At 38.3% G+C, this 18,391-nt stretch overlaps 1 protein-coding gene and 1 long non-coding RNA gene across 3 annotated transcripts; one reads left to right on the top strand and one right to left on the bottom strand.

Moving 5' to 3' along the window:
* Positions 1 to 1,287: 1,287 nt before the first annotated feature.
* LOC110919182 (glycine-rich cell wall structural protein 1) lies at positions 1,288 to 11,296 on the top strand. Its single transcript, XM_022163459.1, has 2 exons — positions 1,288 to 2,288; positions 10,990 to 11,296. Exons 1-2 carry the CDS (start codon positions 1,288 to 1,290, stop codon positions 11,294 to 11,296), a joined length of 1,308 nt encoding a protein of 435 aa, XP_022019151.1.
* Positions 11,297 to 12,335: 1,039 nt separating this feature from the next.
* Positions 12,336 to 17,954, bottom strand: LOC118488345. Of its 2 annotated transcripts, none has more exons than XR_004884294.1 (2): positions 17,483 to 17,954; positions 12,336 to 16,901 (listed from the first exon to the last, which is right to left on the bottom strand). It is a non-coding gene; the product is annotated as an uncharacterized LOC118488345 (long non-coding RNA). The 2 variants fall into 2 exon arrangements; XR_004884293.1 differs by having other exon boundaries at positions 12,336 to 16,938; positions 17,483 to 17,953.
* Positions 17,955 to 18,391: the final 437 nt, after the last annotated feature.

Below are 18,391 nucleotides of genomic sequence, written 5' to 3' on the forward strand. Positions count from 1 at the left end.
AGGTGAGAGTGGTCTTGCAAAAAAGCGGATGGCGCCAATGTTGAAACAATGGTTAACACCAAGGATAACCAAAGGGGTCGTTTCACTTATAGGGTTCAACCTCTTCTCTCGCTCGTATCCAAGGCTCGAGATCTGCAAAACAGTAAACACCGTTAGTCTCGTTAAGAGGGGAAAGGGAGGTTTTCCCTCTTAACCAGGCTCCGGCGTGAGAATAAGTACTGTTCCGAGATGAATAAAATAGTGTTTGTATAGAGTGAGTAAAGAGAGCCAAGATCCTTAACCTGAATGATGAAGGGTTCTATTTATAGCCGGAGGGTGAAGAAGGAGGAAGCAGCTGTGCCAGCTGTGGGTGTGCGCCAGCTGTCCGACCAAGGGGAATATCCTCTTGGTCTGCTCTGTCAGGGACGGCATAGTGGTACACGTGGCGTCCCTGCATTCGACGGTGTTGGGCACCTCGTACTGGTCATGTCAGCCCTGCTCCCTGGATTGTCGCAGGCCCATGTGGCTTCCTGTGTATGGTGCCACGTATTGTCCTTGATGTTGGGCGAGGCATCTTTGATGCCAGCTGGGCCTTATCCGGTTGTCTTCTGGAAGCTTCTAGAAGATCCGGATGATGTGGATGCCTTGTGTGCACAAAAAGTGGTGTGGTCCCTGCCATGTAGGCAGGGAATTGGGACCATACCTCTTCAACTAGAATACCTAAAAAATACAGAGAAATAATCGAATCAAGTAAACCATCTTGCTTGACCTTTTGATTTAAAATTCCCTATTATAATACAAAATGACTTCGATTCAATTCTTAATTAGTTTTACCCATAAAAACACCCAAATAAACAAAGCCAAAAAGGATATATATCAATAAGAATTAGAGGTGACAAAGTGGTTAATTTACTTAACTAACGAATCAAAATAAATTACTCCAAAAACAACTCCACATAAATAAATAATATTATTCACTTCTTAGTTAACAATATTATTATAACCTCGAAACTAATTTCATGTGAAATAGTTGATACAAGAACGTGCTCTATTGATAATATGTCGGAAGCCATAAGCCTCATCTTTGACTATGATGGTTAAAAAGGTCAACACTACAATTGATTTATCGCCCAACGGTTTAACGCGGACATTTGCATTAATCACTCATGCATGCAAATGCAAATGCAACTTTAGTTTTAGTCTATGCTTGTAAATCGCGCTTTAAGAATTGTTCAACATCACACTATATAACCCCATCTTTCTGCATGAAAATATGCATGCGATCATAAGTTGAGTGATAAGACAAATATGGGGTGTTCACATAAATGGGTGTGCATGGTTATTCTTTTGATCGCCATTGGGTCTCAATTGAGTGTAATTTCTCTTGGAGATCAGAGTGTTGAGAAGGATAGGTGGGGTGGTAATGAATGTGGATTTGGACGGAAAGGTTGTGGTAGTCAAAAAACTGGTGGCCTTGGTGGGGGTGGTGGGTTTGGAGGGGGTGGTGGTGGAGGGTTAGGGGGAGGTTCAGGAGGTGGCGGCGGGGTTGGAGGTGGGGGAGGAGTTGGTGGTGGTGGTGGCATTGGCGGTGGTTTTGGGGGTGGTAGTGGTGGAGGTGGTGGTGTAGGAAGTGGTGGCGGGTTTGGTAAAGGGGGAGGAGTGGGTGGTGGTGTTGGAGGAGGCGGTGGTGTAGGGGGAGGCTCTGGAAGTGGTGGCAGGTTTGGTAAGGGTGGAGGAGTCGGTGGTGGCATTGGCGGTGGAAGTGGTGTAGGGGGAGGCTCTGGAAGTAGTGGCGGGTTTGGTAAAGGGGGAGGAGTAGGTGGTGGGGTTGGAGGTGGTGGTGGCATTGGTGGTGGTAGTGGTGGAGGCGGTGGTGTAGGGGGAGGTTCAGGAAGTGGTGGTGGGTTTGGTAAAGGAGGAGGAGTGGGTGGTGGTGTTGGAGGTGGTGGTGGCATTGGCGGTGGTAGTGGTGGAGGCGGTGGTGTAGGGGGAGGTTCAGGAAGTGGTGGTGGGTTTGGTAAAGGAGGAGGAGTGGGTGGTGGTGGTGGCATTGGCGGTGGTAGTGGTGGAGGCAGTGGTGTAGGGGGAGGTTCAGGAAGTGGTGGTGGGTTTGGTAAAGGGGGAGGAGTGGGTGGTGGTGGCGGCATTGGCGGTGGTAGTGGTGGAGGCGGTGGTGTAGGGGGAGGTTCAGGAAGTGGTGGTGGGTTTGGTAAAGGAGGAGGAGTGGGTGGTGGTGTTGGAGGTGGAGGTGGTGGCGGTATTGGTGGTGGTAGTGGTGGAGGCGGTGGAGTAGGGAGATGTAACGCCCTGTGTTTTGTACTTTCTATTTATAGCTTGTCTTACTCGTGTTGCTAATTTTGGAAGCTTTGTATCATTGTACTCGTTCCTTCTAGTACTCGTTGTAAACTCGAGATTTTGATCATGAATGAAAACTTGCATTTCCTTGTTACATACTATACATACACCATAATACGATTAATCATGAGATCATTTGATACTTCTTTGTGATACTTACAAACATATGTTGAACTTGTAAATATGTGACATATACTTGTTACTTACAAACATGTTACATACTTGTACATTACACTTTTTGCCTAGTTAAATCATGTTTTATTTCATATTTCACCTTGTTACAAGTTAGGGGAAACATTGTTGCATATTATTACACAACTTAACTAATAAAATTACTCATTATAATGTTTTAAAAAAATAAAAAACTAAAGAAACATGGCAGCCCAAATTCAGCAAAATTCAGCCCCATATAGTTGGGTTTTGTGGGCTAGTTTCAAGGTGTAACCCCTTCTAAACACTTCCAAAGCCCAACCCATTGAAACCCTAATCCTTCCCCCTATAAATACCACTTATAACCAGCCTCCCTACCACTTTTGCAACACTAAAAACTCTCAAAACATCCTCCAAACCGTAGCTGAAAGCAAAGGTTCGAGTAGATTGACACCCCTTCACGAAAATGAGCATAACTCACTCAATTCTTATCCGATTCACTCGATTCTTTTTTCCTACTTGCTTGTATAATCATGGGGTTCGATTCCTAGACTTCTCCTTGGAGAAATCAGACCTGGAATTGCTCCGAAATTGACCAAAAACTTTCTGTTTTGTTTCAAACTTATGCAAACTTCATCTAACTTGTGTGAAACACATCTCAAACCAATGTCCTAATGCTTACAACCCCTCTTATGGTTGGTTAAGCTTAAAAACATGGTTGAGACATCTAAATCAGAGGTTAAAACCTCATAAACTTTCTGTTTTTAATTAGGGTTTTACCCACAAGTAATGTTCAAGTGTGAAACTTGTTGAATGTGTGATGGTTGGATTAGCTTGGGCTATCCTTCATAAGAATCCACTCATTACTTGATGTTTTGCTATAGATTAGTTGTTGTTAATACCTTGATACTTGTATGTTCATGACCCTCCTTGTTGTTTATAACAACAAGTGTAGTGGTGAACAATAGAGGTGCCTAAATGGAAGCTTGTTCTTCCTACCTCATGTATGTATTCTATGACACAAAGAGGTACCTAAATGGAGACATTAATCTCCTACCTCATGCTTGAATCTTAAGACTTGTAAACTATATAATATCTAAGTTATTCTATATGTATACATCTAAGTAACTAAGACTTGATGATGACTTAATAGTTATTTGTTAAGTGGACGTTACATCATCTATGACCATGCCCTTGTTACGACTCTAATGGATCTTAGAATCCATGAAATCATACCAACTCTTTTGAGTTTCAATAGTGTCAAGAACAAGAGTTATGTGTACAAGATGATTATTTTCACCTATGTTACTTTCTATATTTTAAAAACCCCGAATCTATAATCTTCCGTTATACGCCAAACTCACACACCTACGTTTCCTTGTGTAGAAGGACAAGGTGCTCCGAACTAATTCATCCACAAACTTGCTCTCGGAACTTCAAGTCACCACTTGTAAACCGTGAGTATACTCGTATTTCCCCCTTTTTACTTTTACCACTTTTGGGGTGTAACATGTTTACCTATTAACTTACACATGAACACTTTGTTAAACACATGAACGTTCCTATAACATGCTTGTATACGTGATGACTTGATACTTTAAACTTGGGTTATTCTTATGTGTTGAACTTATCATTAACTTCGTACGAGCCAAACCTTGACATATGTAGCGCTATAGGATTAACGACCCGCCCGTAAACTTGAGGTTATGTCTTGAGCATATTGCGTTTTCTTGGTTTGATATGTTAGACACATGCCATATTTAAGGTTTATCTTGAATCATATGCTTGCCATGAGGAATTGATCACACTTTTTAACTTATGCTATGTACGTACCAAACTTGTATACTCGCCTTTGCTTTTGCATTGAATTGTATTTTTAAACATGTTACAGGTTGATGATGATGAAATGAAAACGGATAGCAAAGATGCCTAGATACTCACTTAGACGTTTAGGTTTAAAGTGTTGTATCAATTTTGTTTATGTTATGTTGAACAATGTTGTTATTTGCTTTTCTTGTAATGTTTTGACATTTATTTTGGAAATGAAATTTGGATTATTAAATTATTGTCACAAATAGCGTTATGATGTCTCGAGCAATCTTCACACTTCGTCTCATCCCGATGTTTCCGCCATTGGTTGGGGTGTGACAGATTGGTATCAGAGCCATAACTATAGGGAATTAGGAAAATTGCCATGCTTTTGCCCTAGTCTATAGTTTTAGGAACTTTGTCTCTTATTTGTTGTTTAAAACATTTGTGCTCTATCTTACATGCTTCCTAGCTACACTTCTTGTTAATAAATTTATGTGCCTTTCCTAAGGCTAACACGAATACACTTTTGCTATTTTATACTCTTGTAACATCAACGAGACAACTTTACCAAAATAGGCGTGAAACCCACAATTTGGTAAACGACTCTCACTCTACCTTTAATCTATTTTTGCACGAAATTTCACCATTAAGCTAGGAGTGACATCCACAACTTAATGGTAATTTCCATTTCAACTCTAGTGGACCCTTGTCAAAGTGTCAAAATTTTATTTTGGCCGACAAGTACCAACCACATTTAGGGTACGAAATCGTCAAGTTAGGGGTGAAACCCGCATCTTGTCGATTAAGTCCCATTCCTTGATTTTTTTTATTCTCGCCAAAGTCCCGAATGTTCCAATCATTTAGAGATGTGTAGTAACCGGAAGGGTAAGATACCGTTAATCGCTTCTCGACGAGAGTATCTTACTTATAGGCCAAAGCACAATATCTCTAAATCGAAAGGACTTTCGACCCACTTTGGAATTGTCGACGTCATCACTGGTACGTTTCTCATTAACCATGTCTATGCTTCATGCCTATTTGATACTGGTGCCGATAAAAGTTTTGTGTCGTTAGAATTCGAGTCTTTGCTCAAGTGTAAACGCTCTAGGTTGCCAAAATCTTTCGCTGTCGAAGTTGCTAATGGTAAAACCGTCAAAGTCAATTCTGTTCTCTCCAATTGTTCACTAATCCTTAACGATCATACGTTCTCAATCGATCTCATACCTATGCAAATGGGTAGTTTCGACGTCATAGTAGGTATGGACTGGCTTAGGCGAGTTCGTGCTGAAGTTGTCTGTTCTGAGAAGTTTATTCGCTTGCCTCTTCCAAATGGTGATTCTCTACACGTCTATGGTGAAAAGCCTTCTCAAGGCCTTAAGCTTATGTCATGCATCAAGGCAAACAAGTGCTTACGCAAGGGTACCTTCGCCTTTCTCGCCCACATCGTGGAAAAGAAGGATAAAGGCCCAAGCATAAGTGACGTTCCTGTTGTACGTGACTTTCCGGATGTATTTCCCGAAGACCTTCCTGGTCCTCCTCCTGCTCGTTCTGTCGATTTTCGCATCGATTTAGTGCCTGGCGCTACGCCTGTCGCTAAGTCCCCCTATCGTTTAGCACCCTCTGAGATGCAAGAGCTCTCGAGTCAACTTCAAGAGCTTCTTAACAAAGGCTTCATACGCCCTAGTACTTCTCCTTGGGGCGCTCCCGTTTTATTCGTCAAGAAGAAAGATGGGTCCTTTCGTATGTGTATTGACTATCGTGAGCTCAACAAGCTTACTATCAAGAATCGATACCCTCTTCCTCGCATTGATGACCTCTTCGATCAATTGCAAGGCGCAACCTGCTTTTCAAAGATCGATCTTCGTTCTGGGTATCATCAACTTCGAGTACTCGAAGAAGATGTGCCTAAAACCGCCTTTCGTACGCGTTATGGTCATTATGAGTTCGTGGTCATGCCCTTTGGTTTGACCAACGCACCTGCTGTCTTTATGGACTTAATGAACCGCGTGTGCAAAGCATACTTGGACCGTTTTGTGATCGTCTTCATCGACGATATCCTCATCTATTCCAAGACGCAAGCAGAGCATGAGCAACACTTGCGCCTTATTCTTGAACTCCTTCGTACTGAACACCTATATGCCAAATTCTCCAAGTGTGAATTTTGGTTACAAGAAGTTCAATTCCTTGGTCTCACTGTCAACAAACTTGGTATTCACGTTGATCCCGCAAAAATCGAAGCTGTGAAAAATTGGGTCGCACCTAAATCTCCGTCCGAAATCCGTTCGTTTCTTGGTCTTGCTGGTTACTACCGTCGTTTTATCTCCAACTTTTCGAAAATCGCTGTTCCTTTGACCTCCTTGACTCAAAAAGAGAGACCTTTTGTTTGGGGTCCCGAACAAGAAGAGTCTTTTCAAACGCTCAAGGACATGCTTTGCAATGCTCCTATCCTAACGCTTCCTGATGGTAACGATGATTTTGTCGTGTATTGCGACGCTTCAAACCTTGGTCTTGGTTGTGTCCTTATGCAACGTGACAAAGTTATCGCTTACGCATCGAGGCAACTCAAAATTCATGAGAAAAACTATACCACTCACGACCTTGAACTTGGTGCGGTCGTTTTTGCATTGAAGATTTGGCGACACTACCTTTATGGTACTAAATGTGTAGTCTTCACCGACCATAAGAGCCTTCAACACATCTTCAATCAAAAAGAACTAAACATGCGTCAACGTCGTTGGGTGGAATTGTTAAACGACTATGACTGCGAAATCAAATACCACCCGGGTAAGGCGAATGTAGTAGCCGACGCCCTGAGTCGTAAAACTCACGTCCAAAGTATCCGTTGTTTCCAACTCGTCCACGATCTTCAAAATCGCATACGTAACGCCCAGTATACATCCGTTAATGAGGGTAACCTCTACAACGAAATGCAATGTGGTGCTGAGAATAGTCTTGTGTCCAAACCCGATGGTATTCTATACTATCTCAATCGCATCTGGATTCCCAATCGTGACGATCTTCGCAATTTCCTGATGAAGGAGGCCCATAACACGAAATATTCTATTCACCCTGGTGCCGATAAGATGTACCATGATATGCGTACTTCCTATTGGTGGCCTGGAATGAAGAAGGATATAGCCACCTTCGTTTCTAAATGTCTTACGTGTTCCAAAGTAAAAGCCGAACATCAACGTCCCTCTGGCTTGCTCGAACAACCAATAATTCCCGTTTGGAAGTGGGAGAGCATTGCCATGGATTTCATCACTAAGCTTCCTCGCACTACAGCTGGTCATGACAGCATATGGGTCGTCGTTGACCGATTGACCAAATCAGCTCACTTCCTCCCCATTCGTGAAGACTTCAAAGTCGAGAAATTGGCTAAGGTCTACATGAAGGAAATCATCTGTCGTCATGGGACGCCCATTGATATCATTTCTGATCGTGATGCTCGTTTTACGTCTCGTCTTTGGGAAACTTTTCAATCTGCTATGGGTACTAAGCTTAACCTTAGCACCGCCTTCCATCCTCAGACTGACGGTCAAACCGAGCGTACTATCCAAACCTTAGAGGATATGCTTCGTTCATGCGTAATAGATTTTGGTGGCAACTGGGATTCATACTTGCCCTTGGCTGAATTCTCGTACAATAACAGCTATCACACGAGTATCCAAATGGCTCCTTTCGAAGCATTGTATGGTCGCAAGTGCCGTTCGCCTATTTCTTGGCACGAGATTGGTCAAGCCCAAATCACCGGTCCCGAGCTTATACAAGAGGCTACGGACAAGATTTTACAGGTTCGAGACAACTTATTGAAAGCCAGGAACCGACAGAAGAGTTACGCTGACAAAGGACGCAAACCTATGGAATTCGAGACAGGTGACAACGTGCTTCTCAAGGTATCCCCTTGGAAAGGCGTGGTTCGATTTGGCAAGAAAGGGAAACTCGCACCTCGCTACGTTGGTCCTTTCAAGATTCTCGAAAGGATTGGCAAGGTTGCGTATAGACTGGACCTGCCTGAAGGACTCAGCAATGTACACCCTGTCTTCCATGTGTCCAACTTAAAGAAATGCCTAGCTGACGAAGGACTCCACGTTCCTCTCGAAGACTTGCAAGTCAACGAAACACTTCACTTTGTAGAAAAACCGGTCGAAATCATGGACCAAGGAACCAAGCAATTGAGGCGCAGTCGAATTCCTATTGTCAAAGTTCGATGGGAAGGAAAACGTGGCGCTGAATTTACTTGGGAGCTCGAAAGCGAAATGAAATCGAAATATCCTCATCTTTTCCCTGAGTCTTCCTAAATTTCGGGACGAAATTTCCTAAAGGAGGGGAGACTGTAACGCCCTGTGTTTTGTACTTTCTATTTATAGCTTGTCTTACTCGTGTTGCTAATTTTGGAAGCTTTGTATCATTGTACTCGTTCCTTCTAGTACTCGTTGTAAACTCGAGATTTTGATCATGAATGAAAACTTGCATTTCCTTGTTACATACTATACATACACCATAATACGATTAATCATGAGATCATTTGATACTTCTTTGTGATACTTACAAACATATGTTGAACTTGTAAATATGTGACATATACTTGTTACTTACAAACATGTTACATACTTGTACATTACACTTTTTGCCTAGTTAAATCATGTTTTATTTCATATTTCACCTTGTTACAAGTTAGGGGAAACATTGTTGCATATTATTACACAACTTAACTAATAAAATTACTCATTATAATGTTTTAAAAAAATAAAAAACTAAAGAAACATGGCAGCCCAAATTCAGCAAAATTCAGCCCCATATAGTTGGGTTTTGTGGGCTAGTTTCAAGGTGTAACCCCTTCTAAACACTTCCAAAGCCCAACCCATTGAAACCCTAATCCTTCCCCCTATAAATACCACTTATAACCAGCCTCCCTACCACTTTTGCAACACTAAAAACTCTCAAAACATCCTCCAAACCGTAGCTGAAAGCAAAGGTTCGAGTAGATTGACACCCCTTCACGAAAATGAGCATAACTCACTCAATTCTTATCCGATTCACTCGATTCTTTTTTCCTACTTGCTTGTATAATCATGGGGTTCGATTCCTAGACTTCTCCTTGGAGAAATCAGACCTGGAATTGCTCCGAAATTGACCAAAAACTTTCTGTTTTGTTTCAAACTTATGCAAACTTCATCTAACTTGTGTGAAACACATCTCAAACCAATGTCCTAATGCTTACAACCCCTCTTATGGTTGGTTAAGCTTAAAAACATGGTTGAGACATCTAAATCAGAGGTTAAAACCTCATAAACTTTCTGTTTTTAATTAGGGTTTTACCCACAAGTAATGTTCAAGTGTGAAACTTGTTGAATGTGTGATGGTTGGATTAGCTTGGGCTATCCTTCATAAGAATCCACTCATTACTTGATGTTTTGCTATAGATTAGTTGTTGTTAATACCTTGATACTTGTATGTTCATGACCCTCCTTGTTGTTTATAACAACAAGTGTAGTGGTGAACAATAGAGGTGCCTAAATGGAAGCTTGTTCTTCCTACCTCATGTATGTATTCTATGACACAAAGAGGTACCTAAATGGAGACATTAATCTCCTACCTCATGCTTGAATCTTAAGACTTGTAAACTATATAATATCTAAGTTATTCTATATGTATACATCTAAGTAACTAAGACTTGATGATGACTTAATAGTTATTTGTTAAGTGGACGTTACATCATCTATGACCATGCCCTTGTTACGACTCTAATGGATCTTAGAATCCATGAAATCATACCAACTCTTTTGAGTTTCAATAGTGTCAAGAACAAGAGTTATGTGTACAAGATGATTATTTTCACCTATGTTACTTTCTATATTTTAAAAACCCCGAATCTATAATCTTCCGTTATACGCCAAACTCACACACCTACGTTTCCTTGTGTAGAAGGACAAGGTGCTCCGAACTAATTCATCCACAAACTTGCTCTCGGAACTTCAAGTCACCACTTGTAAACCGTGAGTATACTCGTATTTCCCCCTTTTTACTTTTACCACTTTTGGGGTGTAACATGTTTACCTATTAACTTACACATGAACACTTTGTTAAACACATGAACGTTCCTATAACATGCTTGTATACGTGATGACTTGATACTTTAAACTTGGGTTATTCTTATGTGTTGAACTTATCATTAACTTCGTACGAGCCAAACCTTGACATATGTAGCGCTATAGGATTAACGACCCGCCCGTAAACTTGAGGTTATGTCTTGAGCATATTGCGTTTTCTTGGTTTGATATGTTAGACACATGCCATATTTAAGGTTTATCTTGAATCATATGCTTGCCATGAGGAATTGATCACACTTTTTAACTTATGCTATGTACGTACCAAACTTGTATACTCGCCTTTGCTTTTGCATTGAATTGTATTTTTAAACATGTTACAGGTTGATGATGATGAAATGAAAACGGATAGCAAAGATGCCTAGATACTCACTTAGACGTTTAGGTTTAAAGTGTTGTATCAATTTTGTTTATGTTATGTTGAACAATGTTGTTATTTGCTTTTCTTGTAATGTTTTGACATTTATTTTGGAAATGAAATTTGGATTATTAAATTATTGTCACAAATAGCGTTATGATGTCTCGAGCAATCTTCACACTTCGTCTCATCCCGATGTTTCCGCCATTGGTTGGGGTGTGACAGGAGAGGCTCTGGAAGTGGTGGCGGGTTTGGAACTGGAGGAGGAGTGGGTGGTGGTGCCGGTGGTGGTGTTGGTGGCGGAACTGGTGGAGGTGGCGGTTTAGGAGGAGGTTCAGGGAGTGGAGGGGGTTTCGGAGCTGGTGGTGGTGTAGGTGGAGGAAGTGGAGGAGGTGGTGGTTTAGGTAGTGGTGGAGGATTCGGGGCAGGAGGAGGAATTGGAGGCGGTAGTGGAGGTGGTGGAGGAGTAGGTAAAGGTGGTGGTTTTGGCGCTGGTGGTGGGGCGGGTGGAGGAGTTGGCGGTGGCTTCTAATGTTGAAGTTATATAAAGTATTTATATGTTGTAATTGCATCTTTTATCTTGTTAAAGTTAATCCATTATTAATATATAAAATCATTAAGTTTTTGGCTATGTTTACTCATCTTTATATAAAACATATATCATAATTATTGTATGTTCTACATTATATAATATCTATTACTATCATAAACAAACTTTTTTATTAAATATTTGGATTTATAGTAATAAAAATACTTTTACTGAAAATCCATGTTGACTCATTACTCAACTGAATGATATTTGAACAGCCTTTAATTATTTTTTGTAAAGGTAGTTTGTGATTTCTTTGCAAAGTCATGTGCCGGGCTCATAATACGAATTTAATTTCTTGGGTTACATATACAATATTATACGATTAACTGATGTACTATGCTTGGTTCGAAGGCATGACTTCGATTCTTAGATTTTGTGAGGAGATATTTTTTATGCACATCTGATTGAACACATATCTTCTTAGAGACTTGTGTTATATCATAAGTCGTTTGACCACTAGTTTTAACGGAGATGCTTATGTTACTATGTAAGACCTTATTATCTACGTTTTAAAGGGGTTATAGTGCTTCAGAGTTTCTCATGTCTGTTAATTTTTTGTCTTTATTTTACTATTACTTTATGCTTAGAAGAAACTCCTCAGTGGCATCAAAATCTAACATAATTGCAACGATTAGACAACAAAGAAAATGAAACTAACATGATTGTAATATCTTATTAAGACGACCAATACTTCTTCGATTCATAGCCACAAAAAAATATCGATGATAGCTCTCCCTACATGACAAATTTCATGATCATGACCCACCATCCACGTTATTTTCTATCTTCCATGTTCATAAGTTGTACAAACACTCATTTGTACAACTTATCATATCGTCGATGCTTATTGAACTGCTTATTGTCCAAACACTCTTGTACATTTGACATTTTAATGATCAACTTTGTCAGTAATCTCTGATACCTGTTTAAAGACTTAAAGACTGTCAAAAATATGGATGTACACAAGAACACAAAAAAAGCGACAAGAACGATGACGGAAACTTTTGTTAAGTGATTATACCCAAACCAAAAAAGACCACCAACCCTAGAACTCACAAAATTGTGAGTTCTTCAACAATAGAAAGTGATCAATTATGATGATTTGTAACAACGGACATGATAGATTACGTTTTCACCATAACAAAGAAGTTGAAAACCTCATTACACAATTACTCTCTCTGGAATCCACCCGTCGTATCCACTCCTGTACAAATACAAATAACATACCTCATACGTACACGGCCCATATATCTCAAACGTATCCGATGAACACCGCTCAAACGTCCTCGTTGACGGATCATCTATTCTCGGCACATAAACCTAATTGCCGTAAGCATTGCCGAAGGCTAGACTGATCTGGTCACGAGTGTAAGTAGTGGAAGAACAGCTGGTGGTGATTTCTACAGTGAACAAACAGGTTCTTGCATTCTGATGAACTCACTCTTGTGAAAATCCCTTTTCAGCACGTTGACTGATGTTGCACTTCTGTTTATATAGCTGCTAGTTCCAGCGCCCTAAAAGCCCATCTCACACTTAACCTTTTATGTCTTTATTTTTGTAAGCCCACAACACTTGTAGAATAATCCAGCAAGCCCAACATACAAAATAAAAAAAACAAATAATATTAATATCAATAAAATGTTTGGTAAAAAACTGGAACAGATATAGTATTATTTTAACACCGCCTCTCAGTTGTATTACCAAACACATCAAACAAACTCAAGTTTTTTTTACATACTTGGACATGTTGACTGACTAACAAACCTTTTGAATAACCATCATAGTTATACCCATTAAGTAATGTAGAAAGTGAATAGAAAAAAACATTAGAAGTACAAACACTTCACTAAATGATTTTTCAAGTTTTCCAAGCTTGATTTTTTTAGCCACCCATGTCATCAGCATTTACACTCCTGCAAATTTGTCACTTCAATATCGACCTACATGATGTATCCTAAAAAAAAGGAAATAACAATTTTTGCACTCGCAACTATCATTCCAATCAACAACACTAGATCCACTTCTCCAGTTTAGAATTAATCCAGGTTAACTTGTGGCACTTTACACATAAGAAGCTTAATTTCTCACTAGAGATTAGAAATAATGAAATATTTTGTCATAACAACCCTCTTTTTTTATATAGCCAAAGGGCAAGAAACAATTTCATGAACCCCACAAAAAAAAAAAAAAAATCAAAAGAATATTCTGATTATACATAGAATCACATGATTCAATATAACCATATGAGAAACACATCTCATAACTCACAAGAGTCACAAGACTCTATAAATATTAGAACCATATCTAAAATTCATGTCAAACAATTGTAAAGAATTTGATTTATCAAAAAATTTTACGACTTTACAAATACAACTTATGTTAAAACTTGTAAAGAACTTAAAGACTAATTTGATTTAACCAAAACTTTTACAACTTTACAAAAAAATTGAATCACAAGACCCAAAACCATGTCTGATAAAACAAGAAGAATCACACAATTCCTTATCAGATAACAATGATTACAGCCTAATTTTTTTTTTTGATAATCCACAAAACCACATGATTTTAAAACGAGAAAAATCTCTTACACAAGAGACAACACATAAGGCTATAACACCATTCAAGAAACAACACTACGATCTAACGGGACTAGACTCAACAACACGAAGAATCTACAAACGACCCTAGACCAGTATGGAAGAAAAAAACAAGCATCACCTAGACCAGTGAACTAACATCACTACGAACGGCGATGAAGTCTCAAAGAGACGAATAAGATCACCAATACAATGACCCTACACAAACCTCACAACGGTCGGACTCAAAACATGAAAAATCCAAGACGAGTGAGATAAAGGCAAACACTATCCAAGAACATATCTTCAAGATAGTATAACCTTTACAAGAAAAACAATCACACAGCTTGCACCAAAACAAACAAAACTCTCACAAGAGAAGACATACAAGACTAATAATAAAACTCAAAAATAATCTTGACGTTAAACACGTGAACCACACGGTTCGACTGACCAAACAACAAGATATAGACGATAAGACATACAGGTCAAGCTAACCACCATGAAACCCATATGAGCTAGTAATCCAAAACTTTATTCAACATAAACTCTCAATGTAAACAACAAGAATTTATCAAAGACACTACGATCACATCTCTTAATCTACCAGATGACCAACTCAACTAAATCTAACAGATAATCGGTTCTACAAATTTGAAGAACTACGATCACAATCCTAAATCTAGTACACGAGAGGATCTAAAAGAGAAGCTAAAAAATTATCTTCTAAAACCTTAAAAGAAAAAAAATATGAAGAACTTTTTTTCATGTCTCAAATCTGATCTAATACTCTCACAGATCATTAACATAATGATTTATCTACAAGAACAACATCAGATCTAACAGGTTTGTTATACGATACACCCTAGATCTATGCTGTGCCTCACACACTTTGAGAGAAGAAAACTGAAATTTTTATCTTAATTCAACTTGCAAAGAAAAAAGTCACACTAATACACAGATCATTAACAAGAGGATCTGAAATTAGAACCCTCACTAAATCTAACAGGTAATACAACTCTACAACATGTAGAATCACAAATAAAACCCTATATTTAGTAAAACACGAGAGAAAACAAACGAGAATGATCAAAGAGTATTACTGAGACCCTAACCAAGCTACTAAAAATGATTCCTCTTAAAAAATTCAAACTTTTTAACCCCTCCAGCCATTAGGCGTTAACACAGTAAATAGTAAGTGCACAATGATTAGTACAATTAACAAACTTTATTGAGTCAATGTTTAAAACACAATATCAAACCAAGTATTCAGTCTAAAGTGTTCGCAAGATTCTTTTTGGCATCTCTTCCATACAAATCATTTCCACTATATTTAAGGTTGTCAAATGTGATAAGATATTATCATAAAACCGCATGCCCTATTTGTGAAACCAACTTTAATTTAAACAATTAATGCTAGTAACATTGCACCTTACCAAACTAAACATTTTTAGTACCTTTCATATCCATGGTAACAAAAGTCAAAGTGATAGAGTCATTAGCATGATTATACAATGAATTACGTGCATCCGGTTTACTTATTAATGTTTCATTAGTAAAAACAAGTCCCGTGCCAACCATTTTCACTAAATATTAACAAATAAAAGGACAAACAATGACCAAAAAACCCACAAGCATTCTAAACCAAAGAATGATGTAACCCAAAGCACAAAAAAACAACACAGAAATGCAACACATAAAACAGGGTGTGGCTCTCCCTATGATCAATAACGGTCCACCTAACCCGGTCACAAATGCTTATCACAATATAGTAATCGTGTGACTGTGACTGAAATAAAAAACAATGAAGAAAGTTTTTACCAAGTACTCTAGCAACCAATAGGAATAGAAAACTTACAGTGCAATCGCTTAAAACTCCAAAGCAAGCAAACTACTAATTAGGGTTTGTTGTCTATGATAAACTGAACCGTATTCTTCACTTGGGAATACGAGTTTATTCAACCAAACGTTGTGCCATAAGACAAAACCAATGGCAGCAAAAAGTGACCTCACAAATCAGAATTAACTTCAAGAATTCTTACATCACTCAAATGGAAGTTAAGCAGTTCATGATACATCAGATCTTCGATCATCAAAATACATCAATAATAATCACACTAATTAAACAATTTGACCACAAATATCAACGCCAGTAACAACGGTTTGACAGCAAGAACAAAACTTGAGAATAAACCCTAGCCACTAATCTATAATGGACAACCGTTATAACCGGACCTCGGAGAGCTAGGGTTCTGATCTGACAACTCTAGATATGACATACTTCAATACCCAACAGAAGATATAGAATCGTTGACAACAATTGATCAGAGCCCTAGATCTAGGCTTAGAATAACATGAAATCAAGAATGAAATCCCCACAAACACTTGAAGACCATCAATATAATGATCTGTCACAACTCTCACTAAATCTATATGATAACAGGTTCTACAACACGTCGAACCAAGATCAAAACCTAAATCTAGCCCTCGAGAGATACTGAGTGTGAAAAATAACAAGCGACAGTTTAGAAACGCTAAGAGAATAATCTAAAATCTCTCAAATCTAATCTACTTATATGAGTTTGAGTTGTATTGGTGTTATTATTCATGGATCCAGTAGACATCTTATAACAAATATAGAAGAGCATCAAGAAAACAAGAATAATGAGTTGGTCAAGTATGATATTTATACCAGACTAAATCACACAACACTAACAGAAGCCATATATATGATAGAAAAAACAAGAAAGCTATTCTCTAATTTTTAACACAGAGAAAACACCACTCCAGTAGAAAAACACAAAAACTCAGAGAACAAGAAGAACTTACAGTGTTTCCTTGTAGAAGAAAGATGAAAGAAAATACCAACATCCTTCCAATGGGAGTACAACCACTAGGGTTTGTGTTCAAAGATCAAGTGACCAACCACTGGTTGCATAGTTTATTCCTTTCGCCAATGGAAACAAAATCTTTAAAGAGCAGAGATAAAAATCGCAACATTACCAACTACAGAAGACACGATTCCAGTCAACATATAATCATCGCCAATAGCCCCAAACAATGTATTAACAAAAAACTATTTGTTCACTAAAACGGTCGTGAATTCCAGAATCTTAAATCAAATCAGATGATATGCGACAACTTTACTTGGGACTGATTCCAAATCAAACTTCAAAACCCTAGATTCGATTTGAATTTTAAAACCTTTTGATTTCTAGTAACCCAGGAAAACCAACTAAAAGAGCCTATCACTGTAATACCATGTCAAAAAGATAGATGTACACAAGAACACATAAAAAGCGACAAGAACGATGACGAAAACTTTTATTAAGTGATTATAACCAAACCAAAAAAGACCACCAACCCTAGAAGAACTCACAAAATTGTGAGTTCTTCAACAATAGAAAGTGATAAATTATGATGATCTGTAACAACGGACATGATAGATTACGTTTTCACCATAACAAAGAAGTTGAAAACCCCAATACACAATTACTCTCTATGGCATCCACCCGTCGTATCCACTCCTGTACAAATACAAATAACATACCTCATACGTGGACGCCCTGTATATCTCAAACATATCCGATGAACGCCGCTCAAACGTCCTCGTTGACGAATCATCTATTCTCGGCACATAAACCTGATTGCCGTAAGCATTGCCGAAGGCTAGACTGATCTGGTCACTAGTGTAAGTAGTGGAAGAACAGCTGGTGGTGATTATATAGTGAACGAACAGGTTCTTGCATTATGATGAACTCACTCTTGAGAAAATCCCTTTTCAGCACGTTGACTGATGTTGCACTTCTGTTTATATAGCTGCTAGTTCCAGCGCCCTAAAAGCCCATCTCACACTTAGCCTTTTATGTCTTTATTTTTGTAAGCCCACAACACTTGTACAATAATCCAGCAAGCCCAACAAACATAAAAAAATAATAATATTAATATCAATAAAATGTTTGGTAAAAAACTGGAACAAATATAGTATTATTTTAACAAAGACGATATAATATAACTATTGTAGTTGATATTTTGTAGAATTGTCGACATACCGACAGAAGATTTAAGTGCAAAAAACCATATTAATTAGAGAGAAGATTATGTCAATCTTCATGGATGTAAAGACAAAAGAAGGTTAAGAAGTCTTTCACAGGACATGAAAGATATTAAAGTGATTATAACATCGCCTTAAATGCACATGTCTATCCATTTAATTTCTCACCCAATTATACCAACCTATTTTCATTTCTTATTAATAGAATACATGTTTTTTTTTTTTTTTTTTTTTTTTTTTTTTTTTTTTTTTTTTTTTTTTTTTTTTTAAAAACCCGAATTATTTGAGGTCATCTAGCCAATTTTTAAGTATGTGTTATGGTAGGGTAAAATGTAAAAAAAAAAAGACGTTTTTATGTCAATGTAGGCAAAAGTAGGGCTGACATATTGTGTCATGCACAACCTG

This window comes from Helianthus annuus, chromosome 16 (assembly GCF_002127325.2).
Source record: "Helianthus annuus cultivar XRQ/B chromosome 16, HanXRQr2.0-SUNRISE, whole genome shotgun sequence".
NCBI lineage: Eukaryota > Viridiplantae > Streptophyta > Magnoliopsida > Asterales > Asteraceae > Helianthus > Helianthus annuus.

Coding starts and splice junctions, on each gene's coding strand:
- LOC110919182 (XM_022163459.1), top strand. CDS start 1,288: ATGGGGTGTTCACATAAATGGGTGTGCATGGTTATTCTTTTGATCGCC. Junction 2,289..10,989: donor GTAGGGAGATGTAACGCCCT/GTGTTTTGTACT, acceptor GGGGTGTGACAG/GAGAGGCTCTGGAAGTGGTG.